Source organism: Pleurodeles waltl, chromosome 11 (genome assembly GCF_031143425.1).
Source record: "Pleurodeles waltl isolate 20211129_DDA chromosome 11, aPleWal1.hap1.20221129, whole genome shotgun sequence".
NCBI lineage: Eukaryota > Metazoa > Chordata > Amphibia > Caudata > Salamandridae > Pleurodeles > Pleurodeles waltl.
Genome location: NC_090450.1, coordinates 572556793 through 572584514, shown reverse-complemented (window position 1 = coordinate 572584514; position 27722 = coordinate 572556793). Strand labels below are relative to the sequence as shown.

At 46.3% G+C, this 27722-nt stretch overlaps 1 protein-coding gene across 1 annotated transcript in view; it reads right to left on the bottom strand.

The window, feature by feature from the left end:
- Positions 1–2232: 2232 nt before the first annotated feature.
- Positions 2233–27722, bottom strand: part of PPP3CC (protein phosphatase 3 catalytic subunit gamma) — a 548773-nt gene continuing 523283 nt past the window's right edge. Inside the window, exons 12-14 of the mRNA XM_069214030.1 lie at positions 15786–15883; positions 12783–12812; positions 2233–4297 (exon numbers count right to left, since the gene is read on the bottom strand). Of these exons, the coding sequence (XP_069070131.1) occupies positions 4137–4297; positions 12783–12812; positions 15786–15883 (289 nt within the window). The 3' untranslated portion in view covers positions 2233–4136. The remainder of the gene's footprint in view (positions 4298–12782; positions 12813–15785; positions 15884–27722) is intronic.

Below are 27722 nucleotides of genomic sequence, written 5' to 3'. Positions count from 1 at the left end.
ATCAGTCCGTACGTTAGTCTAATACTGGAATACTACCTGAACAGTATCAAAGACATCTGACCTCCGTCATCCACAGTTTAATCCCACCACGGTAATCCACAGCAGAACATGATGAGATTTCTTCAACAGATCATCGTTCTCAGGACATTTGTTTCAGGCAACGAGCACCACGAGTTGCAAAAAAATTTATATGCAATAACAGATTTTCACTTACATAGAATGTGTAGCCTTCTAATCTCCCACTGAAGGTTATCAGATCACAAAAGGAATCAGCCGTCATACCTGCTTGAAGACAAATAATTAACTAAGCTGTACCTTTCTCGTTTGAATTGGATTGCTTCTCATTTCTTCATAGACTCTGCAAGTGGGTGCTACAGAGAATGCTCAAACTTCACTCTATGTTTAGCAAGGACCATCATTTAACCCTATACTGCATTGCAAAGGTGTTTTCCAATCCCTACATCACCCTGGAATCTGGTGAGATTTATTCCTTGAGTTTGGAATCATGATGCCTAAGGAGAGCCTAGAATACGTCCAGGAGCCTTTGGCATGCCCAACACGTGAATAAGTGTAAAAAACTACAACTGGAGCACACCAAGCCTTTTGGTTCACTGACCTAAACTGCATTCAGCACTTTCACCATAATCACAATCAAGTTCTAAACAGAAATGATTAAAACTGTGACGTGAAGATGCTTGGAAACTCAATTTGGTTATGAAATGTTAAAGCTTCAACAAATATGGCAATGTAAAGAGGTCAATCAACATGCTGCTTCATTCAATGATGGGCAGGCATGCTTACATGTTAATTCACCAATTAAAATACATACCACTACAGCGCCTTGTATAGAACATGTGATGCTTAGGAAATCATTAATATATAAATAAGCACAAAGATCATTTTTCATGGTCTTTGCAATTTGAAAAGTAAGAAAACTTTGAGAAACAAGAAGAGAAATGCCTAGATGTGTGCAAAATGCAGCTCAAGGTTTGTGAGGTGCTTTTACAGATTTCCACATCCTGGGTCTTCTTGCTTCGTCTTAGGGACAAACGTTTCATCGTATGGCCTGCAGCCTCTCTTCGTTGAGGCACAGGACACCAATGTCCAGTGTTTCCACCTCTTCTGCAGAGGATTGCATAATTAATTACTTAATGAAACATGGGCATATGGAAAGGGTAGGTCCTAAGGTGCGCACAAGGAAGCTCCAAAGACGCCAGCAAGACAAAAAGAAGAGGATGCTACTTAGTGAGTCAAAAACAGTCTTGTCTTACACAATGAGGAAAATGCATTTGCTAATGTCCTAGACTATGGCAGAGTACTGAACAGTCGGAGGCTTCATTCACAGTCTTTTCAAGTTCACGGCAAGGAATTATGACTGTTGTAATTTTGTGGTTTGATGATGGGAAGTAGGACCGATCATTAACAGGTAAATACATTGCTAATAGCAGAGGCATAGAGATGACGAGGCATATCTAAATAGGCAAGCCTAAATACTCTGATTGAGAACCAGGATAAAATTGGTAAATAGAAAATCCAGGATGCAGGATAGGAAGCATTGTATTTGCTGGCTTGCATTAAGACTGAACAAGCCAAAGGGGGGCTGGCACAGACCACAACCATTCTCTGCTGTAGAAACTGTGCCCTGTGTCTCTTATTACTCACCAAGCATTAATGGTACCTCTCTGGTTTACTGACCTGAAAAAACATGGCCTTTTCTCTAGTACTGTTTTCAAGTTCCAACTAACTTTAAAAAAAAAAAAAGAGATCTCAATGAAGTGCACTCAGTTGCGCTCTATTTAAGAGCTAGTGAGTAATACCCAACGCTCAAACCTCAGTTCGCATTTTGAGATATACAGTCCAAGTCTCTTTAATTTCACCATACCCCCTTCTAGTGTAGTCCCTTCTGGGCAACAACCTTTTATGATCTCTCAGTTAACTCGATTCTCTATTGCATTTGAATAGAAAGCCCTCGGTTTGTCAGTACATTCAACTGCTCCATGTACGATAATTACACTGGTGTGTAGGTTTATGTTCCATGGTAGTATTGGACTCCTGTCCATTCCCTTTGTTGGTGATCTGGTCTGCATCATGTGCTCACATTCTTCACCTGGAGCTAACGACAACGAAATAAAGCATCTTCTCCAGCATAAAAAGGGATATCCAAGATAAAAGGAAACACTCAAATCAATGCACATCAGTAAAGGCGAAAACAATATGTGAAACACTGCAACAAGAGGTGTAGCAAGCATGTTCCAATAAGATAGTTTTAAACAGTCATATCTACACGGCCTCCACAAAAACCTAAAATAGGGAAAAACACAAATATAAGCACACCAAGATAAATACATGTTAAATTCTCTCGAGAGTGGAAATACTTCTGTGCACTGACCAGGCAAGAGTGAATGATCATACCAGCTCCTTAGTATTATTGTGTCTTCACAAAGGTCTGCTCTTCCTGGGAACAACTGCATTACTTTCATTAGAACAGTTGTTGAAAGCTTACTACTGATTGCAAAAGCCAATTATTTGCGAGGGAAGATCTCAACTTTTGCAAAGATAGTTTATGACCCACACAACGGCTCTCTGCACTTTTATACACTTTTAGAAATATTTTTTGCTTTCACTTCAAGACAAACATCATCACCACAGACTGTGCAAAGGTGCCATAGCAGAGAAGTAACCAGCCCAAACAATCACTATCCCTAAATGCCCTGCATAACTTTTTGCTTTATGTTTTGCTACCAGTAGAATATATCCCATGTGATTCTGCACACATTTCCATTAAAGGAGACTGTATGGACCGTATGAAAAAAATACAGAATTCCCTTAACATAAAAATCAGGAGATTGTGCTCCTACCTCTCACAAATGTACATGATAGAATGCAGCTGTCCCGAGCCATGAAAACACCAGCTTCATCAGTGCAAAGTTCTGTAGACATTGCCACATTCCTCAGTATAATCAATCGTAGAGTTCCCCCTGTTCACACAGCCAGGTAAATCTGAGAGAGGTTTCTCTAAGCCCTGCTTCCTGTCTGACTTCTAAGCAAATTGCCACTGACCAAACACGCAGCAGGCCCAGTGTGCAGTTAGGCCCAAACATACATCACAATCCTTTGTGCCTTGTTTGTTGCAGCAATAAGTATACTACAGCAGCTTAGGTACACTGAGTGGATGTGTAGATGTTTGCACATTCAGCAATCTCACAGGGGCAATCCAAAACAAAGCCCGCAGTCAATATAAGTGCAATGCCCCAAGCAGACACACAAAACCTCAAATGGAGGCAAGAACACTGTGCAACAGTACAATCAGCCTTTTAAACAAGGAAATCATCCGCTGGGGAAGATGGCGCACTTCTGGCTCCTTTCCGGCACCAACAGATGAAGGCAGAGGGAAGGGGATACTTCAACAGAATGACAAAAGCAGGAGTCCTAGACGAGGCTGCAGAAGGCCTGTTTAGAAAGTTTAAGCAGGCTGTCACTATCTCTTCCGCTAAAGCTCCAAAGAAGCAAAGGGGATGAAACTGGGGCTCTGACCACCCGAACTGACAGCTCAGGTGGGTCTTTGTTTGTCAGTCAGACATGAGCCTCTCTTCCTCTCTGAAGCAGCAGACAACCACAGTTACAAGTGCAAGGGATCTGCGGCAGGGGATGCAGGTAAATCTACATTCAAAAACCTCCAGAGGAAACTGGAGTCAAAATTCATCAGTGAAATAAAAATCTGTTGCTTTCTTTAAACGTGACATTGATTTCTGAAAGAAGAGGTGAACTGAAAGGAATCACTTTGAGGCAGCAAAAAACTGGCTCTGGATATCCGCTTTCCAGACGCCTCGTGTCGCCGCCTCAGACTCACCCTTACAATAAAATACTTCAGATGCACTAGCAAATAGATCAAACGGTAAATAAAAAATGTACATATGTATTTGTATCTAGATCTCTACCTATGTGGATATGTAGAGACCGAGATATACAAAACAAAATTAAATGATGTACAAAATGGTCACCCCTGCAAATAGACTTAATACAAACTGGACCGAAAATGCATCTCCAGTTCATTTTTTTTTTGTTTTTGCCATTTTCATAATAAATAGATGGAGAAGATGTGGATCCCCAGACGTGTGCGATGGATGCTAATCGCCTCACGGAGACTTTTTTTCGGCAGAATTTGAGTTGGTGACCAGATTGATCGGCCCATCAGGGTGCAGGGGATTCCTGCGCGGGGGCATGCGCTCGTTGATGCGGTCCAGACCCCTAGCTTCTTCAAAGCTGCGGATTTTGTGCTGTGGTGAAAATCCTCGAACTGTTAGGGGTAAAGAGAGAGGATTTGACTGCTGATGAGATCAGAGAACACGAGAAAAGCACCAATGACATTCTAGTGATTTCAGATCAAATGACAGTGAAACAATGGCCTCTGCACAGGTTAAATGGCACTTTTAGGAGAATGGGCGAAAAGGCATAGTCACTTACCACTAAAATTGATTTCCAACAAGAGAATCTTCTTCGAATTAATAAATATTACACTATCTCTGTGTGAGGTACTGGAGCATATGCTTAAATCTATACATTTCTAATTTTTTCTCATTTACTTTCATTGCATCTATAACAAAATTTTCTGTGTTTTTGATTAAAATCACATTCTGGCACTAATGACCTCTAAGGCTGCAAAAATCCCATTTAAAATAATTTATAAACCGAAAAAGGAAGCAAAAATTAACTGGATTAGAACAAATTTATGGTTGCCAGGAGGAGCACACCTCACATGAACGGCGAGGAAGCAGTTAAGTAAACAAGGTGTCCCTGGGAGTCAGTCATGGAAATACCCAGGTATCAACTTTCGGCAAAGTTAAGCATTGATCTCCAACATTCCGTTCTGTAAACCTCTCTGCAGAAGGCTCCTCGTAAGTGCAGCAATGGCTGACTTACCTTTAATAGAATGAGCCCTAAGTTTATTCAGAATGGGCCTATCAGCATTTTGACATAAGGTGTGGCGTAGGATACCATCGATGTAGCTTTTGATTGTTTTGAAGAAGCCAAGCCAGCATAGATAGAATCAAATTTCATAAATCGCTGTCTTCGTTGTAAATGGCACTTTAGAGCATCTATACAAAATACTGATTGAACAGTAGTGAAAAAAGTTACCAGTCTGTAACCACAGTCATTCAGCATTGGGGATTTTCCATAGGTTCATCTGCTTGACTCATTTCAAGTCATCACCATGGCAAAACTTAGCAATACCCAAAAACAAGCAGTGTACACCTAGCATTTCTTCACCATTGCACCTTCTGTGTTTTAACTGCCTTACTGTAGGACCCCAGACTGGCTAATGTTGTGGCAAGGATTTAATCTCCAGTTGCTTAGCTCTCAATGGCAAAAGCCTAATTCTCCCACACATATCGCTGTCAGGGTTGCCTGGAGGAAGACTGACTTCCACGACAGGGGCTGGAATCACTACTTTATGAGTTGGTTCCAACAGAGGTCTCCGAAAGCTTTCACTTTTGATGGCTTGGTATGTCTTGCTACCAGAGGGTATGAAAAAGTCCTTTAAAGAAATATTTACCCAGCTTACACGAGAAGTAGAGCTTGTCACAGTGAACCTCAAAAGTCACCAAATTAACCAGTGCTTAACCCTAAGGTAGCTTGGCACAAATGCAGTCAGGCTTAAGAGGCAATGTGTAAGGTATTTATGCAGCACATAAACGGTGATAAAGTGAAAACACAACACAAGAAAAATCTTGCACCAATCTAGAGAAATAGAGTACATTTTAATAAGTAAAATGATACCATTATGACAAAATACAATAAGTAGAACTGGAGATACTAATTTTCAAAGTTTTTGATGGGTATAGCACCTAAAAGCACAAACAGCGTCTAGTCGTGATAGACCGGGAGCAACTAGCAAGTTCAGGCTGACTGTGATTGATCGCGGGCCAGATATAGGGACCAGGATAGTTCAGCTGAAAAATGTACCTTCTCTAAGTCAGGCACAAAGAGTCCAGTTCACAGTGGAGGAGGCTGCAAGGAGCAGTGATAGCATCGCAGATGGCCGCCGCTGTAGCACGAAGAGTGTTAGCCATCATTGCAGGCTGCTGCTGTTGTAGCACTAAGTGTAGATCTCACATTGCCGGTTGTCAGGGACTGTCACTGTACTGTGAATGCTCATGTTCACCAGAGTTTCACCTTGGCGATTGCCACGGTTGGTGGAGTTTGGGCCCTGTCGTGGTTGCGAGGAGCTAAAACTTCAGGATTTCTCTTTTCTTCACAGAAGAGGGCACTCTGATGCCAGTCTAGGGTCCAAAACTTGAAGAGGCACCTCTTTGGGATCAGGGACTCACTCTAGCAGGGGCAGCAGAGCTCAGCTCAGACAGATCCAACTGCAGCAGGTCCAGTTGCAAGTGGTCAGCTGGGCAGTTGCGGGGAGCTTGGTGTGTCCCTGTAGCTCAGAACAGGAGGACAGCTAACTGACCCTTGGAGTCACTCAGGGTAGCTTAGGAAGAAGGGCACAGGTCCAGTCGTCCCTCTCAGAGAGCAGGGCAGGCCTCAAGCAGCATGCAGTCTTCTGAAGAACATGGCAGGGTAGTACCCTGGGAAACAAGACAGTTCTTCCACAGGTCCAGGAGTGTACTTAAGAGGTTCAATATTTAGAGCTAGTGGCAGCCCTTAAAGTGAGTGTGACATCCACATGAGGTTCTGGAAAGTTCTTCCCTTCCCCTGCCAAGGGTCCAAGTAGTCTGGGGTGACAAAAGACTGGTGTGAGGTCCCTTTGAGTGTGCCCGCTAGAGGCCACTCAATGAAATGCAAGGTGGGCAGGGAAATAGCTCCACCCCACCTATCCTGACAGGATGGCTGATCCTGCCAACACCTACTTCCCCCTTTTGTCTCACCGTCTGTGAAGAATACACAAAGGCCAGCAAAGCCATTCACAGTTGTGCCCAGGATACTGGCAGAAGAAAAAACGGTTAGGGCAGGGAAATGTGAACGTTCTTAAAATGTAATTTTCCTAAAGAGTCCTCCATATCCCCTTTATTGTTATCTCCATATGGCTGGCTTTGATCCCATTAAAAAGGTGTGTGTTTTGTCAGTGTGCAACTATGTGGTAGAGGGAAAGTATCTGAGTCTGAGGGGTTGAGTATTGGCTGCACCACACTGGGATCCAGTTGTGGCTTTGATCAATATGAATTTGGCTCAGAGACCACAAAGAATCAAACTTCTCTTCCTGTGCCTCGAGTATTGATGCCTATGTCTGTGGGACCAGTGCAGAGTTCAGCGCCAAAGCTGAAGTTGGCACCATCACCGGTATGGAACCTGAAGCAGCTTCAATAAAGCACAGACTGCGTAGAGAGCAAATCCTCTAGGCTAACCTGACTAGAGCTTCTGGCAGATCCTTGGGGCCTGAAGGCACACCACAGGGAGCTGGAAGCATGCCAGATATGTACAGCATGGAATCAACCTGCTACAACATCACTTACAGACCTAGGAACTCCTTGTGCATCAAGACCATGATCAGAATCGGCTAATCACTAGAACAGGAGCACAACATAGAAACAGTGGCATGAAGGGGCAAAGTCCTGATTTCTTATGTTTTTCTAACCAGAAGTTTTCAACCATTAACATTATCTGCCGCAGGAACAACTACACTCTCTCAACTTCGACCTGGATCAAGACCTGTGGGAGCATTGTACTGCTTCACCGCATAGAGTTGTGTGTTCTTGGACCACCTATAAATTCATCTGGACACAGGCATCGCTGGCCTTGGAGACGTACATTGAACCCAAACATGAGAGAAACACTTTGTGGGGCTGTGTCACAGACACTTGTTTGCGATCGTCACTACAGGGCTCAAACTCTGTAGTCAAATCACTCCACAGAGGGATGAAAAAGGAGAGGCACTCTAGATCTGTGTCTGAAGGTGAGGAAAGAAAGGGACTGACGTTAGCGCGCATTAGTGGTGCTTATCCATGGCTCAGTTGATCAATTCCAGAGAAGAGTGGTGTCAACGTGGACTCACATGACCCCATCTATTGGAGCACAGGTCAACTCTGGAGCCTGGGGATATTTACAAGGTAAAGAATTCACAGTTTGACCATCCATCAGAAAAAGAAGGCACTAATTTGCCAAAGGGAAAAGTTAGCATTTTAGTAGGTTTTCCTATATTGAAAGAAACTCACCTTAGGTTCTTTGGGCATTACTGAAGCAGGAAGAGGGGCTGGTTCAGGACCAGGAGTAACAGCAGACTGATCAGAATGATTTACTACAATTACAAAAGCATTTCCCATTGGCTCCAGTATTTGTTGATGTGCTGAGACTTAGAAAGAGTTGTTTCCAAATGAGGCACTATTAGGATTTATTAAGATTGATCCATGATATAAGCTTCCTAATCTAACACTTCATGTTTGGGAAACAGATGTTTCCAGCCTAAAAAAGGCAGTTGCTGCCGACTTTGAGGCACTAAGTGTAAAGCATGTATAGAAGTTTGCACTACAGTGACAAATTGCACAGTATGGTCAGGCTGATAAGAGCCTTCATGTTTGTATGGCGTCTGTATCCACCTTTGCCTTATTTGTGAATTAAACAATGCTTTGTACTGCTTATGAGTTACTTCAGAAAGCAGATGAACAGCAAAAGGACAAGAGTATGGTTGAAGTGGTTGCATACGGTCCATGATTCAGTGCCAAAGAATTTCTCAGAGAAGATCGGAGCGAATTAACTTGATTACCAAGCCTTTAAATCCCACATCCATGCCGTTACCTGAATTTTCTGTATCTGAGGTACTGTCTTATACTGAATATTGGGGATGTTGTAAACTCAGGTAGAAATAACAAAGGGTTCCAATTAAGTGGATAATGTAGATCTAGTGGACTGAGTAATCAGACACGTACTAAAACTCCAGTCTTATGACCTTTGTATGGGGTGCCTCATCAAATTGTAGGAATAATCAGGTGAGACCAAATCACCTACAGAGTAATGAGCTGGAGAAGTTTTGGAAGGGCCCTGGGAAGATGTAAAGGTTTTCTCAGGAAGACATGTAGTTTACTTACCAGGAGCACAACATCTAGACCAAAAGACGTTCCTGAAGACCTAAGTGTGTCATACTGGCTCTGCACCCAGGGTAAGAATTTAATCTTGAGTTCAAGTGAGGAAGAAACTAAACTAAGTGTACAAAAGATGTCCAATGAAGAAACTAAACTAAGTGTACAAAAGATGTCCAATGTGATCTATAGACCTCCTGATTATGTTTGTGTGGTAAATTGTTGAAGCTCTGTCTAAGAATGGTTCTTGTCCTGAAGCACTCAAGTGTGTATAGGAACCAGTGTCCTCTACTTTAAGGCACACATGATGCATTTTTGCAAAGGGCTTGAACTATTTTAGAACTTGTGGTGCAGCTGCATCAGTTGGTGGTCCAATAGTAGTACTGTACTTATACTGGTAAACCTAAGGTATTTAGACAGAAGCCTCACAAAAATTCAAAAGGATGTGGCAATATGACTTTTGACCATTTTGGAGAATTAAGCTTTGGGAGACCAAATGACTCCAGAGAGTGTAGTATCCACTTCCACTGCGCTACCTTTATGACTTTATCAGGAGAGATAAGGTCATACGGAACTTCAGGAAGCAAACACTAGCTGCTTTCTCACCAAATTAGCTACTGGGCTATGAGAAACATGGGCAGAGAGGAACCCTCTGCAGGCATTTGGGCCAAGGAACAGTGATGGAGATCCTCTCATCACTACAGGGATCTTGCTGAAAACTTGAATGGTGCCTAGTCCATTATTCCTCTAATATACAAGTGCAATAGTTAGAATCCTGTGATGAAGTGTGGTGCTTCTTACGGTACTAGCATCTTCTCTGACCTGAACATGAGCCATGAGATAAGCACAGCCAGGCACATAACAGAGCAGAAAGGGCAGGAGCTCACACAGTGCAAAGCTTCCAGTTAAGGTATGCAGGCCAGCTGAAAAGAAGAAACAGCTGCAGAATACATTGCTTAGCTGATCTTCACTGACTTGCACTGGAGAGGAAGCCAAGCTTGATAAATGAAACACAATGAATAAATGACTTACCTTCTATAACAATATTTCTGGACTATACCATACCTTTCTGCAAATTACTCACCGTATGACTATCCTCCAGGCACCAGACTGGATAAGGAAAACCTTTTTCTCTGCAAAAGCACTTGGGAACCACCAGGTGGTGCCACACCTTCAATGGTGAGGTATCTACCTCCCCTTCCCAAACCCCATGTGACAACACCAGGCTTTATGGCATCAACTGGGATGCTGGAGTCAGTTTCTTGTATTTTATCAGCATCCTATGAAGATGTGTAGAGAGGAATTGAGCAAAATTTAATACAATGACGACAAAAACAGCAGAAGCTCTTTTCGTACCTTGGGATCTTATAAGTAACAGCACCAACTCATCAAGGGGGGAGGGAGGGCAGCAGAGTAATCAACAAATATACATTATAATCATCAGAAATATCATTTCCAAAGGTAACTATATTTTTCTTCTAGAAGATACTTCTACAATAAGAATCTCCACCTTATGAACAAGACCCAAAGCATTACACTCTAGGATGTGGGACTGAGTAGGTCAACCACACTTTCAAAATATCTATCACTACATGCCTGAATCATGAAACTTTATTCATCACTATGTACCTGAGCCATGAGACAGCAATCCCATACAAAGGTATACAATGATCAAACGTCAGCCACTGCTGCTAAGAGCTAGCTGAAGGATATGTTTTTTTTTTTAGCTAAGGAGTGAAAGACCTTTCTATGCAGGGTGGCTCAACGTAACATTGTATATTTTGTGACAGTCTTAACTTTTCTTGGCTCCAGTGACGACCACAAGGAGCTTACTGTCCACCCATTTTTGTGCCGTTGATCTGGTAGGATACATTATGCCTGTGGTATAGTCCAAGTAATCTCTCCTCCTCCGTGGTTAGGGATGAATGCAAAGTAGCAGTTTGTTTGGACTGAAAACAGTAAAGAGTGGCGGACCAATAGGGTACGCCATGCGAGGACTACAAGCTGCCATAATTGCTGCCAAGGATACAGCCTGCAAAGTAAGTAAACTAAGAGAGCAACTCTGCATCAGTTTGGGAGACAAAGCCATAAGAATCTGCTAAAGTCACACCTGACTCCAACAGCTGGGATTCTTTTGGCTGACTTTGATGGGTCAGGATGTCAAGAACAGCTCAGGGGGCAACAGCAGCAATGGCTTTATGGGCTCTGCAATACCTAGAATAGGCTCAGTGGAAGAGATTAGTGTTGGGGGAACAGCGCCACAGTCTTTCCAAATGGTATCAGGAGTGGGATCATTTCATCAAGGAAGAAGGCCTCCAGCTCCTATGTCCCTTTTCGGCCGAGCCTGCAAGCGCTTTGACCTGTTGTACGTCTTGTGGGCTTTTAACCATGCCCACTGCACACCCATCACTTTCACTCGTTTGTGGGCTTGCCTTTCAAAAATCCTTTGTTATCATTGTTAAATGCTTTATGTTTGTGCCTCCTTGGGGCGGTTTTGTTACCACCTTGGACACTGACCCTGTTACATGGGTAATTGCATGATTGCCGATACGCTTGACTGTGAGCAAACTTTTTTCCTTTTATGTCTTTCCTTCGCACTCATGCTCATGGTGGCTGTGGTGCTTTGAATCGGCTCTCTTATGTCAACTGTTAATTTTTATTTCCAATTTATGTGGCACGAAACGTCCAGTTATGAATTTACAATGCCAATAGCTCTAACTTTTAGCAAACGTGAGACCCATTGTATTGCAAACGTTTTTTATTTTTGTTGTTTTTATTTTTTTTTATTGGAGGAACTTGAGGATTGCTCCCTACCAGAAGAGGAGAGGGATCGCCTAGGAGCTTCCTTACAGAAACTTGCCTAAAATAATTTGGCTAACTGCTCTCGGGTGGCCTTCAGATGCATGGGAAAGCAACAATTGCAGGCAGAGGGTTAGTGGTTGGATCCCAGCTGCTACTTACTGATGTTGGGAATCCACACAAATCTTAGGACAGTGTCAACAAAATTTAAATGCTAAATCCTTATGAGGTGAGATGTGACCTAGTCATTATGGAAGAGCTCCACTCAGTGTCATCAAGTCATATCTGGGGAAGGCTGAGCAGAAACTGAAGTAATGAGAAGCTGTCTAACAGTGCTGGAGGGCTACTGTATGCTTGCCTGCATGTATATATGTAAGTACTGCTATTTATATACAGCAAGCCTAGCGATCAAGCAACGAAGGGTGAGGGGTCAAAAGACTATCTACAAGATTGTGTACGTCAAGTGGGGATTCCACAAATACCTTTTACACCGAGGTAGGTGAAGGGAAAACAAGTAAATATGCCCAGAATCACACAATGTTGGAGTCTAGCTCCGAGGTTATTGCTGGGGTTTCAAAGTTTTCAGGTTCCAGTCAGGCACCTGTAAGATATTCATAAGGTAAGGAATGTGTGGGAGGAAGTTCCAGCATTAACTTCCAATGGTAGGATGGAGGACAGGTCAAGAAAATGAATGTCTGCCTCTTAGGAAATAACCAATTAGATTCTATATAGCTGATTGTACTGACTGCCATTGACAAAAGGAATCCCTACTGTGTCTTACAAATTCGTCCTGCTGTGGGTAAGTCCAGAGGCAAAACAGGAAACCTGCATTACAGTTTAGAGTGTTCACTTATCAAAAATCACAGGGACATGCATGCTAACGAAATAGGCACCTAAGTATTGCTACACATGTTACAAACAATGAAGGAGACTGAACGACTTGTAAGAAATATTTCCTACCTTCTTGTGCTTCAACTGCTTCCACAGTGGCTGCAGACCCAGCATAAAAAAAGAGAAAGAGAACAGAGTGAATGAGAGACACACATTCTCCTACAATAGGGGTATTAGAGCAAGTTATGAGATGGACAGCATACAAACAAAGGCTGCCTAACCAGGTGATAACAGCGTCATCCGTACATAACATTTGAGGTGAGGTGGATTTGGAAAGGAGAATAAAGACCAATAACTTTTTAAGTGCTTAGTGAGGCAGTGTGGAAGAATGGTAGGGCATTACGTTCTTTCTCTATTATTAGTTACAGTCATTACTTGCTTAAGGAGACCACCTAATCAGATAAGCAACCACCGCATTGCAGCATTTGCAATATGTGAAAATACGAATGAAGGAGCCCATGCTCCTCCCCTCAGGCAGGCGAAATGAAAGACAGACAGACAGAAGACACGGTTTTGTCTCTATAGCTATTCAGGTGGTGTTCAAGGATGCCATTAGTTTGATTATAGTTTTGTGTACTCCTAAAATGAAATGGTGCAGGGAATAGGTTAATAAATGTGGAAGCAACAGCAACCACCTCAGGCCCTGCATGGTGTTGAACCCTCTAAAACTGTGCTCAAGTAGCAGCTGGGGTTTCATGGGCAACCTATGAAAGTGGATCACAGACCCTTACCTTAGGAGTTTGGTAGGCCCTGTAGAGGACAGCATTCGCTCTGGTTGAATCCATAAATAAATTTTCAGTGCACAGGATGTAATTGCATTAGATCCAGATTCCCATCATGCTGGGGAATGGCTTATGAATATGTGGTTTGGTGCTCACTTCAGATGCACAGTCAACCTATGGTCAGAGTTCCAGCAAAGCACAGTGTGTATAAAGGCACTGGCCCACGGTCTTGCGGCAGAGTAGTTCAGGAAGGGGTGGTTGGGAACTTGATTCAGACATGTTTAGATCTAGGAATACACTGGAGCGCCAAGCTTGCACCGCCAAGTTATCACTTGGGAAAGTCACAAACAGTGAACTCCTGAAGGTGTCCTCCAAGAAAAAGAGAATATGGATGACGACCTGTGGCAAGATGGTGGGGCACAGTCAAAGGCTGGCACTGTTACTGGCAGCTAAATACCTGCACATGAGGCTTTACAACGCTCTGAAGCTGAACATAAAGACCTAAGAAGAGCTCAGTATTGAGTAGCTGCTTGGTGAGCGAGCATGCCTTTTACCACAAAGGTAATGTGGATGCAAGGAGGGCCTAGAGGTCTACACTGATGTTGAGCTGGGGATGAGACTTCCCCAACTGATGTGATATCAGCTTATCAGGTGGGTTAAGTGGAACAAGGGAACGAGTCTGTGATCAAAGTCATACTGGCAAGTTGCTGATTGCTGACTGTGTGCTACAAGAGCGTTGTGTGAAAATAAAAACAATAATACCAAAGAGATCCTCTAAATCTTGTAAATAAGTTAACAATCTTCAGGGCAGATTAACATGGGGCCTGGTACTGTAGATTGTTTACAGAGTGTCTCAATTAAAGCATTTAGAGGACCCTACAATAGTGTGGCCTTGCCTTATGCTATGCTCTCCATATGAAATGTTCTACTGCTTCACCCTTACAGCAGACTGGTTACTCAAGACTAGGATTTTCCGCTAGTACTTTATGTATTTTAGGGCCATTCATTTGAGCCAAAATTGAATCTAGACTTTAATACCATTGTGTTAAACACCCTATTCCTAGTGAAAGGCACTTCAGCATAGATTATTTGGAAGAACTGGGTTCCTCATCTGATAAAGCCTGTTTGCTTTGTGTCTTCTTGGACAGGTTGATGTTGAGCTTGAGTACCTTTTCGGCGGTATTTCAATTTCATCTGCAACAAGATGCTGTGCTGTTTCATTAATATCCGGAACTCTACGCCAAAGGAGCAGTGGCATGCTCTAGATGTGTGCAGATGAATACAGGTCTAGGGTGCTGTAGTCCAGGTGATGGGATTTTCAGATTGTAAATGTTAGTGATGCATATAAAGGCCTGAAGCCTTCCACAGTGGTGCAGGTTATTGGGTTATGTTAGTGACTTAGGTTGCTGTGTAGTGGTCTGTCAGCTTTAGCTTGGGACACTTTACCAAGGCATAGTGACTTCCCAGGCGAAGGAGCAAGCAGAGGTTTGTAAGGTAGCTAAGCTATAACCTCTACACAATCCACATTACTGCAGCACCTTAGGTTACAGTGTTAGGACTTTGGGACATTTATTTTGGCTCTAGAGTTGTCAGCTGTTTCACATGATGGACTGTTACGTGGTAAGTTTCAACAAATATTGGCGTGGCTTAGATTTACGTGAATGGGTGGTTTCCATGACCTGCTCAGTGGAGTTGTCTTGGCATACCTCAAACCAGTAATGACTAAAATGAGAAAAGTGGTCTTTGTGAAATAATACTCACATTACTTATATTTAATATTCATTACTTTGTGTCCCCCTTTGCTCACTAAAGCAGGTACATCTCCCTCCTGCTGCTACACGCACTGTGTAAGCCTGTCTGTGATGATCTGATGTCAATGTAGTATGTGTTACCAGTGGGTGGTTCGTTGTGGTCCTGCCTGATGGAAGAGGGTTTTTTTTGTTTTCAAGCGGTGAAAAGGAACATTTGGCGGCAAAGTGTCCTCCTAAAAAGGGAGGACTCAAACCCGTACGAGTAATTCAGAACAAGGGACTTTTAGCGATAGTGACTGTAAACTTGGCCACAACAATACAAAAGCATAATCCTGGCACACAAATCATGAAGCCATACATATATATTCTGGAATAAAGCTTTTGCCTTTATATTGCTACAAAGTCCCAGAATGCACCCATACTGGATCAATAACCATCGTGAAACCCAAATATTCAGAGCACTGCTCTGGTGAGCCACTTACTATACTTACACTGACCTTGTTACCGCTGATAAACGGTGATCCTACAGAGCTCGAAGAGTGTGGAGCACAACCTGGTTATAGATTACAATGCACCCAGACTTGGCCCTACATACTCACCACTTTCTAGTGTTTGTCGACCACCAGATAGGACGCCGTGGGGCAAGGTCCCAGTAGGTGTCAGTCCTTTCAGGGTCAGCACACTTTCGCTTTCCTCTCTGCAGAAGGTATGAGGGAGAAAAATAGGAGAAATCAGTTTCAGTCGCACTGCAGTTGCAGCTCGCTATCACAGCCTATGAAATAAAAGAGGCATCTTCAAACATCAAGAGCAGAGGCAGCAGAACCATCTGCTTCTCAGGACACCACTATCTGTGGAACCTCGTAGTTCTGTTTATTTCAATTGTAACTATTAACAATGTGTGCTTGTTTACAATACTGACATGCCTATGACACATTATGAGGTAATCTACGACACCCCATAATTTATTTATAGCTTAACATAATTTTTTGAAAATATTTGTTTGTGCTTGCGATCGTGTAACAACAATGCTGTAAGTATTTCTTCTATTGTTGTAATGTTGTCAGTATATTTTGAAGGGAATGAGTTCACTCATCTAACTTAAACGATTGTAGCCGAAATGCATCATTTTGCACAATAGATCACGAGTGCAGCTATTTGGAGGGCTGCTTCCTTTTTTGCCCAGGAAATGCCATTGGGGATTTGGATTTTGTACTTTTATTTCTATTACATTAGTTACTAGGAAGTACTCACTTGTCACCACTGCCTAAGTGTAATCTTAGCAGAGCACTCATACTCCGCATGCAGTCAATTTAATCACAGGTAGGCAGTAGGCCCCTTGAAGTACACTTCGTTACTCCAGGTGCTTGGATTCTTACAAACCACTTGGCATCTGCACGTGGGCCCAACAGCCAAGGTACACAAGTACCATGCCGAGGGATCATCCCTGGCACAAAAGTCAATGATGCTCCTCTTCTGCCTGTTCAGGGTACCACCATGGTTATTGCTTACCTCAGTCCTCGCCAAGTCACATAGGGCCTGATTCACAAAACCTTTTTCTGTGATAAGTCGAACTTAACCGGACTTCTAGGTGAATTACACTTTCTCCTGAATTTTCAGTTGTAGGACACACTCCGGGCCCTGGACGTTAGTGACCCTCGCTGACAACGAGCATGGGTAAGTGCCACTCTTGGACCTTAAAGCATCCCCCTCACTAACCACGAGCCCAAGAATGGTGTTAGGTACTTCAGACGTTTAACCTGAAAGTGTGTGAACCCTTAAAACGCTTCAAAGTGTTTGTTTATGACTTCACCAATAGTCATGCCAGCCTTTTTTCTGTAATGTGATAAAAAATAAAGATTTCAAAAGAAAATAAATACCACACAGCCACACTGCATTTCTTTATCAACGGAGGTCACTCCAGAACGAAGGCAAAAAGTTGAAGTTTGACTTTGTAAGAATGCAGTAAGGAGAGCTAACCACAGACTTCTCCCAAAGGTGCTTGACAGCTTGTCAGTCTGAATAAGTCAATGCTTAAAAATAAAAGTTAGGCACAAGGGGCTCCTACTCACGACAAGAGTACCATGAGTAATAAGAAAGGTTACTCTCGTAGTAACCCCTATATGGTAAGCCCTTTGGCACCCTCAGTCAAAAAGATAAGAAGACCTCAATGAGATGACACCAGAGCCATAGTAGCTGGTAAGCCTCAAAGAAATTCACTAGGTGGTCCAGATTGAGTAGAACTCTAGCTAATAAGCCAGAGGAAAAAAAAAAATACAACTGCTATTAAAATACAGCTGGGGACTGCAGAAATATTCTGCTTTTGCACAGCAAAGAATGTACGGTCTCTAATGGACAGCACAAACATATCCAAAACTCCATCACTGTCCTTTACACTATCATTACTCTGCGCAAAGGTGCATCTACACATGGCCAGTGAGGTGACAAGAACAACTTCTGCCATTCATACTCAACAATAAAACATTTCGGATATTGGCCAAATGCATTCACACCCTTTCAGCCAAACTTATCAATTTATAAACTTTTAATGTCCTTTCCCTCACTAATTTCCGCTCCATTATACAGTGATGCACAGGAAGACAATCCATGACTTGAGTAAAACGGTGGTCACTGCATCCTACCAAAAAAATACACTCTTTTTCAGAAGAACCTATCTAGAGATGGTCCTCTTCTGCACTGCCCGACCTTTCTTCGCACCCACATACCCTACAAAGAGTTGATCATCCACCCGGAACTCTTTGGTACAATCAAGATAGAATTTCAACACTCTTTTTGGGTCTAGGCGGTGGAGTCACTCCTATTCCTTAGATGGATGTGTGGCTGTGTATAAAGTAGACAAGGTGATGGATTGGCGTACACTAAAGGGCGTGACCACTTTAGGTAGAAAGGAAGCCCTGGTACGAAGCACCACCTTGTCAGAATCGATGGAGATGAAAGGTGGCTTTGAGGAAAGAGCCTGCAGCTCACTCATTCTGCTAGCACAGGTGACGGCTACAAAGAAGGTTGTCTTCAAGGTAAGAAGCCGAAGTGGGCAATTGTGAAGTGGCTCAAAGGGAGCACACACCAGAAAAGTAAGAACTAAGTTAAAATCCAATTGAGGCATTATCAACGGAGGAGGAAACAGATGGGTAAGACACTTTAGAAATCTTCCAACAATGGGAGATTTAAGCAAGGGGGGTTGGTCAGGTAATCGGAGGAAAGCAGAGATGTTAGACAAATAACCTTTAAGAGTGAGCAGAGCAGAGCCCTACTGGGCCAGAGAAAGAACAAACAAAAGAACCTCAGAAAGAGGGGCAGAAAGCGGAGCAACCGACTTGTCTGTACACCATGCCACAAATTTGTTCTGACAGGCATTTGCCGTTTTGGTGGAGGGACGCCTGGCTGCCAAGATAACATTACAGACTTCGGGTGGAAGGTCAAAAGCTGTCACTTGCTGCAGCTCAATCTCCAAACAAGGAGGCAGAGACTGGACAGGTTTGGGAGGACAAGGGAAGTCTGAGTGGAGGATTGTTGGCCATGCTCAAGAGCTGGGGATACCAGACTCTTTGTGCCCAGTCCAGAGCCATAAGATTGACTTGGCCCAGCTGTTTTTGATCTTCTTGAGAACTCTTGGCAGAAGTGGTATTATCAGAAAGGCATAAAGGAGGCCTGAGTTCCACTCAAGACAAAAAGCGTCACCGAGTGAGCGCCACCTTTAAAACTCCAGTGGACAAAATAGCTGACACTGCACATTCTCTGCAGAGGCGAACAGATCTAATTAGGGATCTCCCCACTGCTGAAGGAGACCTTGGGCCATCTCCAGAGACGATAGTCGTGATCAACCAAGCACCAAGTTCATACAGCCCGCCAGATGTTGAACCAGCAGGGATATGCCCTGATGTTCCAGCCATGTCCAGAGGGGCAGAACCTCCCGACAAAGGGTCCACGATCCCACCACCCCCTGCTTGTTGCAGTACAATATGGCGGTGATGTTGTCTGAACACCCATACCACTTTCCCTTTGAGAAAGGATTGCTTTGAATGCTAGCCTGATTGCTCTGAACTCCAAAAGACTGAAATGGAGATAGGAATCCGCTGGAGATCAGATGCATCGGAACTTCTCCATTTTGCAGAAGAGACTGAGGGATCGGAGGTCTAGGATAGGGTGGAGGCCCTTGTCCTTTTTGGGCACCAAGAAGTAGTGGGAATAACAACCACAACCTACTTCTGGCCAAGGGACCATCTCTATGGCTCCCTTTGCCAAGAAAGCCATAACCTCCTCCTAGAGAAGTGACAGGTGATCCTCAGACATCTGAGTGTAGGAAGGTGGCATGGCTGGAGGGATAATCTCGAAGGGGAGGAAGTAGCCCCTTCCGACTATTTGTAAAACCCACCTGTCTAACTTAATGGTGTGTAGGTGATGGCGAATCCTGCCTCCGACTGGTGGTGAAGTGTCCGACTCTTAAGGTTTGGAGGGTGAGGGGGGAGCGGTGGACTGGTTAGTCAGCTGGTTCCCTGATCTACACTGACACTAGATCCTACGTCCCCAGGCAAAGGCTGGGCAGCATGTGTGGCGTGGTGGATGGCGGGGAACGGATTTGGCTGGGTGCCCTTCCATAGCCATGATTGGACGAAAAGCAGACTGAGGGGGGCGAGGGGCAACTGCGAGGCCTAGGGACGGGCCATGGCACGTGACTCCTTAAAGAGCTTGGGCGCAGAGTATGCTTTGTCTCTGAAGAGACAGGTGCCATCAAAGGGCATGTCCAGAGTGGATTGGACATTCCCTGCCAGATGTCCTCAACCAGGCATGGCACCTCAAGGCGACTGTCAAAGCAACCGATCTGCCCAGAGAGCCGGTTGTATCCAGCTCACATAGAATTGTGAACTTAGCTGCTTCTCTCCCATCAGCAACAGCTTGAGAGAGAATGTCCTGGTATCCTCCAGAACCTGTGGCAGCACTTGTGCACCATTTCCCCATAAAGTATGGGTATAGTGGCCCAAAAGGCATGCAGTGTTCACAGACCGCAATGCCAGGCTGGAGGAAGAAAAGATCCTCTTGGATTCCATATCTGGGGGTGCGGGGCGCACCATGGGATGTTGAGGCTTGGATAACCAAGCTCTCAGTGGTAGGGTGTGAGTCCGAAACAACGGGTCGTTAGGCGCAGGCCTAGGACGGTGGGCTATTGTTCTGTTCATAGGAGCTCCTGTGCTGAGTTTGGACCAGGCCCCCAGCAGGACATCAGTGAGGGCTTCATTGAAGGGTAAAAGGGATTCTGATGTGTAAGCCCCAGGCTAAAGCACCTCAGTCAGAAGGTTAATCCTGACAGCCACTGAAGGCAACTTGTGGCCCAAGACCTCAGCGCTCTTTGCACCAACATGGAATAAGATGCCACCTCCTCGGTAGCCAGGAAGGGAGGAGAAAGCATGCCAGCATAAGGGGAGGCATCCAGACTGTTGGCTTCACCTAGTTGCTGAGCCCAGTCCGTAGGGTCTTTAAGCTGGTATTCTAAAGGGTCCAGCAACTCCTCCATACTCTCATCGAACTCGTACCCATAAGAATAAGGGTCAATCAATCAATCAATCAATCAATCAATCAATCAATGCATTTATAGAGCGCGCTACTCACCCGAAAGGGTCTCAAGGCGCTGGGGTGGGTGGGTGGGCAACTGCTGCTCGGAAAGCCATGTCTTGAGGCGCTTCCTGAAGGCAAGATGGTCCTGGGTAGTTCTTCTGTGTGTGGGGAGGGAGTTCCATGCTTTGGCTGCCAGGTAGGTGAAGGATTTTCCTCCTGCGGTGGTTCTGCGGATACGTGGGACGGTGGCGAGGGCGATGCTGGCTGAGCGAAGCGGACGGGTGGGCGTGTAGAACGAGAGGCGGCTTTTGAGGTATTCGGGGCCCATGGTGTGGAGAGCTTTGTGTGCGTGGGTGAGGAGCCTGAAGGGGATCCTCTTGTTGACGGGGAGCCAGTGCAGGTGTTTCAGGTGGGCGGATATGTGGCGATGGATGTCGAGGATGAGGCGTGCGGAGGCGTTCTGTATGTGTTGAAGACGTTTCTGTAGCTTTGCGGTGGTCCCTGCGTATAGGATGTTTCCGTAGTCTACACGGCTTGTGACGAGGGCATGGGTGACTGTCTTTCTGGTTTTGGCGGGGATCCATCGGAAGATTTTTCGGAGCATGCGTAGGGTGTTGAAGCATGATGACGAGACGGCGTTGACTTGCTTGGTCATAGTGAGGAGGGGGTCCAGGATGAATCTGAGGTTGCGTGCGTGGTCTGAGGGGGTTGGTGCGGTGCCCAGAGCCGTGGGCCACCAGGAGTCGTCCTAGGCGGAAGGGGATTGTCCGAGGATGAGGACCTCCGTCTTGTCTGAGTTCAGCTTTAGGCAGCTGAGCTTCATCCATTCCGCAACGTCTTTCATTCCTTCCTGTAGGTTGATTTTGGCGGTGGTTGGGTCTTTGGTGAGGGAGAGTATCAGCTGGGTGTCGTCTGCGTAGGAGATGTTGATATTGTGTTTGCGTGCGATGTCGGCGAGGGGGCTCATGTAGATATTGAAGAGGGTTGGGCTGAGCGAGGAACCTTGGGGTACGCCGCAGATCTCAGTGGGTTCTGAGCGGAAGGGCGGGAGGTAGACTCTCTGGGTTCTGTCAGAGAGGAACGAGATGATCCAGTCAAGGGCCTGTACTAGGATTCCAGTGGTGCGGAGGCGGGTTATTAGGGTGCGATGGCACACGGTGTCGAAGGCACCCGAGAGGTCCAGGAGGATGAGGGCGGTTGTTTCTCCGTTGTCCATCAGAGTTCTGATGTCGTCGGTGACTGCGATGAGGGCGGTTTCTGTGCTGTGGTTGGCCCGAAATCCTGATTGGGAAGGGTCGAGCGAGTTGTTAGCTTCAAGAAAATTGGTCAGCTGCTTGTTGACGGTCTTCTCGATGACCTTGGGGAGAAGAGAGATGGGGCGGAAGTTCTTCAGGTCATTGGGGTCAGCTGTGGGTTTTTTCAGGAGGGCGTTGACTTCCGCGTGTTTCCAGCTCTCGGGGAAGGGGGCAGATGAGAACGAGCTGTTGATGATGCTCCGGAGATAGGGGGCGATGATGGAGTCGGCTTTGTTGAAGATGTGATGGGGGCACGGGTCCGAGGGGGAGCCGGAGTGGATGGTGTTCATGGTGATTCTGGTCTCCTCAGAGCGGATGGGGGTCTAGGCGTTGAGTGTAGTGGTGGGGGCTGTTGGTTCGGTGGTGGGCGGCGGGGCCTGGGGTCCGAAGCTGTCGTGTAGGTCTGCGATCTTTCGGTGGAAGAACGTAGCGAGGGAGTTGCAGAGTTCTTGTGAGGGCGGGATGACGCTGGGGTTGGAGAGCTCTTTGATGATGTTGAAGAGTTCTTTGCTGTTGTGGGTGTTGTTGTCTAGTCACTCTTTGAATGATGTCCTTTTGGTGGAGCGGATCAGCTGGTGATGTTCACGGGTGACGATCTTGAGGGCTGACATGTTTTCTGTGGTGCGTTCTCTGCGTCAGGTTTTTTCGAGGGTACGGCAGGATTTCTTGGATTCTTTGAGGGCGTCCGTGAACCACGGGGGTTTCCTGATGCTGGTCCCGCTTGGGTGGCTTTTAAGTAGAGCAAGGTTTTCGGCACAGTTGGTGATCCACTGTGTGAGGCTGAGGGCTGCGTTGTTAGCGTCAGTGGTGATGGCTGGTGAGTTTTGGTTCAGTGTTGAGAGGAGCTGCTCTGTGGAGATTTTGCTCCAGTGTTTGCGGGGATTTGTTGTGTGCGATGGTGGTGGGGCTCCCGTTTGAAGGTGAAGTGGACGCATCTGTGGTCGGTCCAGTGTAGTTCAGAGGAGTGGCTGAAGGATATGTGGTTGCTGGCGGAGAAGATGGGGTCGAGCGTGTGGCCAGCTGTGTGGGTGGGGGTGTTCACCAGTTGCTTGAGTCCGAGGTTGGCGAGGTTGTCGAGCAGGGTGGCGGTGTTGTTGTCGTTGTTATTCTCCAGGTGGAAGTTCAGGTCCCCGAGGAGGATGTAGTCTGGTGAGGCTAGGGCGTGCGGGCTGATGAAATCTGTGATGGTTTCGCTGAATTGGGCGCGTGGGCCCGGGGGCCTGTAGACAAGAGTTCCTCTGAGGGTGGTTCTGGGGTCGGTGTGGATCTGGAAGTGTACGTGTTCGGCGGCGAGGGGGGTGTCTTCGGTGGTGGTCGTGATGTTGATGGAGTTCCTGTAGATGATGGCGATTCCTCCACCGGTTTGGTTGATGCGGTCCTTCCGGGCGATCTTGTAGCCGTCGGGGATGGCTATGGCGATGTCAGGAGCCGAGGAGGCGTTCATCCAGGTTTCTGTGATGAAGGCGACGTCTGGTGCTGTTGTGTCCAGGAGGTCCCATAGTTCGATGGCGTGCTTGTGGACGGAGCGTGTGTTGAGGAGGATGCACTTGAGGTGGTTCTTGGTGCGAGGGCCGGTGGGAGGTCTGCAGGCTCGTGGAATGTGTACTTGAAGGCTTGACAGGTGAAGGGTCCATGAGTACGTTTAGGGCTGGCTTGGTAGCAGGTGGCTGTTCGTCCGGGGTTGAGGGAGGCGGCGTTGTATCTTAGTTGGGTGTTTTGAGCGTGGTGGGGGCCAGGGGTTCTGGGCGCGGTCCAGGCGCGGACGGGCGCAGACGGGCTTGCCTTTGGCGCGCCAGTGGCGCGGCCGCACAGCGGCCGCCATAACAGGGAAAGGGGGAGGAGGGGTCAGCTGGGAGGCGGGAGGGAGGACAGCGAATGGGAGCGGGGGGCGAGGCCGCACGGGTGGCAGTGGCGGGAAAAGCAGGAAAAAGCAGGAAAGCGCACAGCAAAAGAAAAAGAAAAATGGAAAGCAAAGAGCAAAAGAGAAATGGCAAGAAACAGTGGAAAGCAAAGAGCAAAAGAGAAATGGCAAGAAACAGTTGAAGGTCAAGAGAAGAACCTGAAATACCTGAACACCCTAGCAAGGCGTGGCAGGGGCCTGGGGGCAGGCGGAGCTGCAGCGGCGGGGAAGCGACCAACCCGAGGGTCAAGGGTTGCTGTCTCTGCCGCGTAGCGGCCACCATAAGAGGGAAGGGGGGAGGGGTCAGCTGGGAGGCGGGAGGGAGGACAGCGAATGGGAGCAGGGGGGGTGGGGCCGCACGGGTGGCAGCGGCGGGAAAAGCAGGAAAAAGCCGGAAAAGCGCACAGCAAAAGAAAAATGGAAAGCCAAGAGCAAAAGAGAAATGGCAAGAAACAGTGGAAAGCAAAGAGCAAAAGAGAAATGGCAAGAAACAGTCGAAGGTCAAGAGAAGAACCTGAAATACCTGAACACCCTAGCAAGGCGTGGCAGGGGCCTGGGCAGGCGGAGCTGCAGCGGCGGGGAAGCGACCTACCCGAGGGTCAAGGGTTGCTGTCTCTGCCGCGTAGCGGCCGCCATAAGAGGGAAGGGGGGAGGGGTCAGCTGGGAGGCGGGAGGGAGGACAGCGAATGGGAGCAGGGGGGGGCGGGGCCGCACGGGTGGCAGCGGCGGGAAAAGCGGGAAAAAGCGGGAAAGCGCACAGCAAAAGAAAAATGGAAAGCCAAGAGCAAAAGAGAAATGGCAAGAAGCAGTGGAAAGCAAAGAGCAAAAGAGAAATGGCAAGAAACAGTCGAAGGTCAAGAGAAGAATCTGAAATACCTGAACACCCTAGCAAGGCGTGGCAGGGGCCTGGGCAGGCGGAGCTGCAGCGGCGGGGAAGCGACCTACCCGAGGGTCAAGATACGATGTAGGGAGCAAAGTCCCCACCGAAGTGGGAATCTGCGTCAAGCGATGCAGTCCAGCTCTGTGCTGGAGTCTGCAACAAGAATGGGGGTGATGCCACCTGCGGGCCCGGGCGGTGTAAGGAGCATTGACGCCAGAACAGTCATTGGGGAAGGTGGCAATGATATGACGAACGCTGGTTCGGATTCGGAAGCGGCTTACTGGGTGCCGCCCGCATGGAACACGAGAGGGCCCCTGTGGGTCCGAGGGCACTCTGGCAAGGGAGGCCTGCACAAAGATGAGGCGAATGGCCTCATGGAATTCCTTCAACTGGGCAGGGGTGGCTCCAGCTCCCGGAAACTCGGGGAGGCGTGGAGCTGACCCAGAAGTAACTTCAGAGGACAGAAGCCTAGAGCAATGACGCTCCTTCTCCCACGTCGCATCTTTCGACTGACGGTGTGAAGTCAAAGAAAGCTTGAGCTTCTTTGACTTTTTATTATTAACCGAATGAGCAGATGATTTTGAATGGGACGACGATGAATGGTGAGGGCTTCTCGAGCGGTCTCCAGACCTTCCTCTCGACCAAAACCGGGTGCAATGTGGAGCCGGGCCACGAGCAGCTTTAAGGACCACTCCCCCAATACCTTTGGCTTCGTGGCGCAGCACCCGGAACACGACTTTGGGTCGTGGTTACGCTCCAAACACCACAGACACATGAGGTGCAGATCTGTCACAGATCATCTGGTAACAGGAGTCGCAGGGCTTGAAGCCAGTCTTCCGTGACAACATCCCTGATGCACCAAGAAGTCAAAAAGCTTCAACAAAAAGTCAAAAGTCCAGTAAAAAAGTGACTGTAGCTGAAGCTCTCTTCGGACCTGCACATAGGCTGGTGCGGAAAGAAAAGAACTGATATCAGTGCGCCGGGCTGGCACCTATATACAACCCGCAACGACATATCCAGCAACCATGACGGACATGGAGTTGACGGACACCACTTGACAGTGCGCAGGGGTAATGCACGAAGAAAAACCTCCCTGTCTAACCTGACACCTGGGAGAGATTCTAAGGTAAGGAATCTACAACTAGAAGTCTCTACCAGATATCAATTTCTCCAAATGAGGTCCTGGGCATTCAACTGGAGCAAGGTATTCAGGAGGAAATAACTGATTTCACCCTTTCAGTGGGCCAAGAAATCGATTAAGTACCTGGGAATTTATCACTCAGGGATCTTTTTTGGTCAAATGACTCCCTTTTGATTACAGACATAACAGCAGATCTAACACGAAAGGGACCTAGTCATCTCATGGATGGGGTGCATAGTTGAGTTGAAAATTAACAATCTTCCTTGTCCCTTCCTTGCCTCCTTTATTTATATAAAGTCCTCCCTGCAATCTTTCCAGCTCAGGTTTTTACTTAATTGCAATCTGCATATTTTAAATTTATACGGATAAACAGCAGACCCAGGGCAAATAGGAAAATCGTGTAGAGCATCACAGCGATGGGAGGTCTGGGTATCCCAGCCCTAAAAGCATACCATGCAGTGGCCCAGTAAAGGATAGAGTTTAAGTGGTCACTAAGGAACACTGAAAAAATATGGAAATAAATCTGGGCAGCTCCCTTTAGGATATTTTGTGCCTAAATGCGCTAGGCCTAAAGTGGTTTACGTCTCTGATGTATAACAACCCCTAATGGAGGTGTGGGTTTCATATACAAGGTCATCCTCATTGACAGTTTCCATCCCGAGATACTCATTTGCTTCATAATTCCGATTTTACATCGACTTTGGATAAAGCCTGGTTTCAGAAGTGGAGTGAGGGAGATTATATCATGCACACAGAACTGTTTCAAAGGGGAATTGGTAAAATATTCAACCAGTGTAAAGCAGAGTACAAATTGTAGGAGACTGAAACTCAGCTATTTCCAGCTCCAACACTGGGCAGTGCACCAAGTAACAGACAGCGATGAGGGAGTTCACGTCCTATGAGAAACTTTTCCCAGCTTATGAGTCGACCAAGGGTCTTATCTTGGCTAAATGAATTTGAGGCCACATTCACATAAATGGCAAATATATGCATAGGTGGAATATGTTGGGTACAGAGATAGAGGCAGAATGGGTGATATAATGGAGGGATGTCCCGAAGATGGTAAGCGGTGTCCAGGGCAGAGAGACCTGCTACAAACTAATCTATGATTGGTATATCATCCCCATAAACCGAAGCTTGTACCCAGATAGAATTGGAAAGTACATGATGGGATGTCAATGGCGGATACTACAATATAGTTTTGGTGGCCCTGACCAGTTTTGACTGTATTTTAGAAGAAAGTACTTAGTCACATAAAAAGGGCAGTGGGCTTACCTATCCCAGTGGATCTTGGTGTGACCATTCTGGGTCTTCATCCTAAAAATCGGAAATGACTGAGGGGCAGTGATTCTCTGTTACTTATGCATACGCTCCTGCCAGCAAACAAGAAACAGGTACAATGGAAAGATTAACGTCCACCGGACATGATAGCATGGTCCTGTCAGCTGTGGGATTTATGGACACATAAAAATAAATAATCTACATTAATGTGTTACTGTTCTTTGAAGAAACGGATGGCTGACGACTTCACAAGAACCGCCATTTTTTTGTTCTAGCCTAGGAAGTCCCCCGAGGCACCGAGAAACTGTGTCCACAGGGGGGCGCCAGAGTACTGCGATTCCACGGTACAACGCGGAGAGATGCAATTTTCCGTAGTCCACAGAAGCTTTGTACTTCAATTACAAGATGTTATCACAGACAAGCCATTTCAGGGGAACTATGACTGGGACACATGTTGTAATTGTCCCTCGG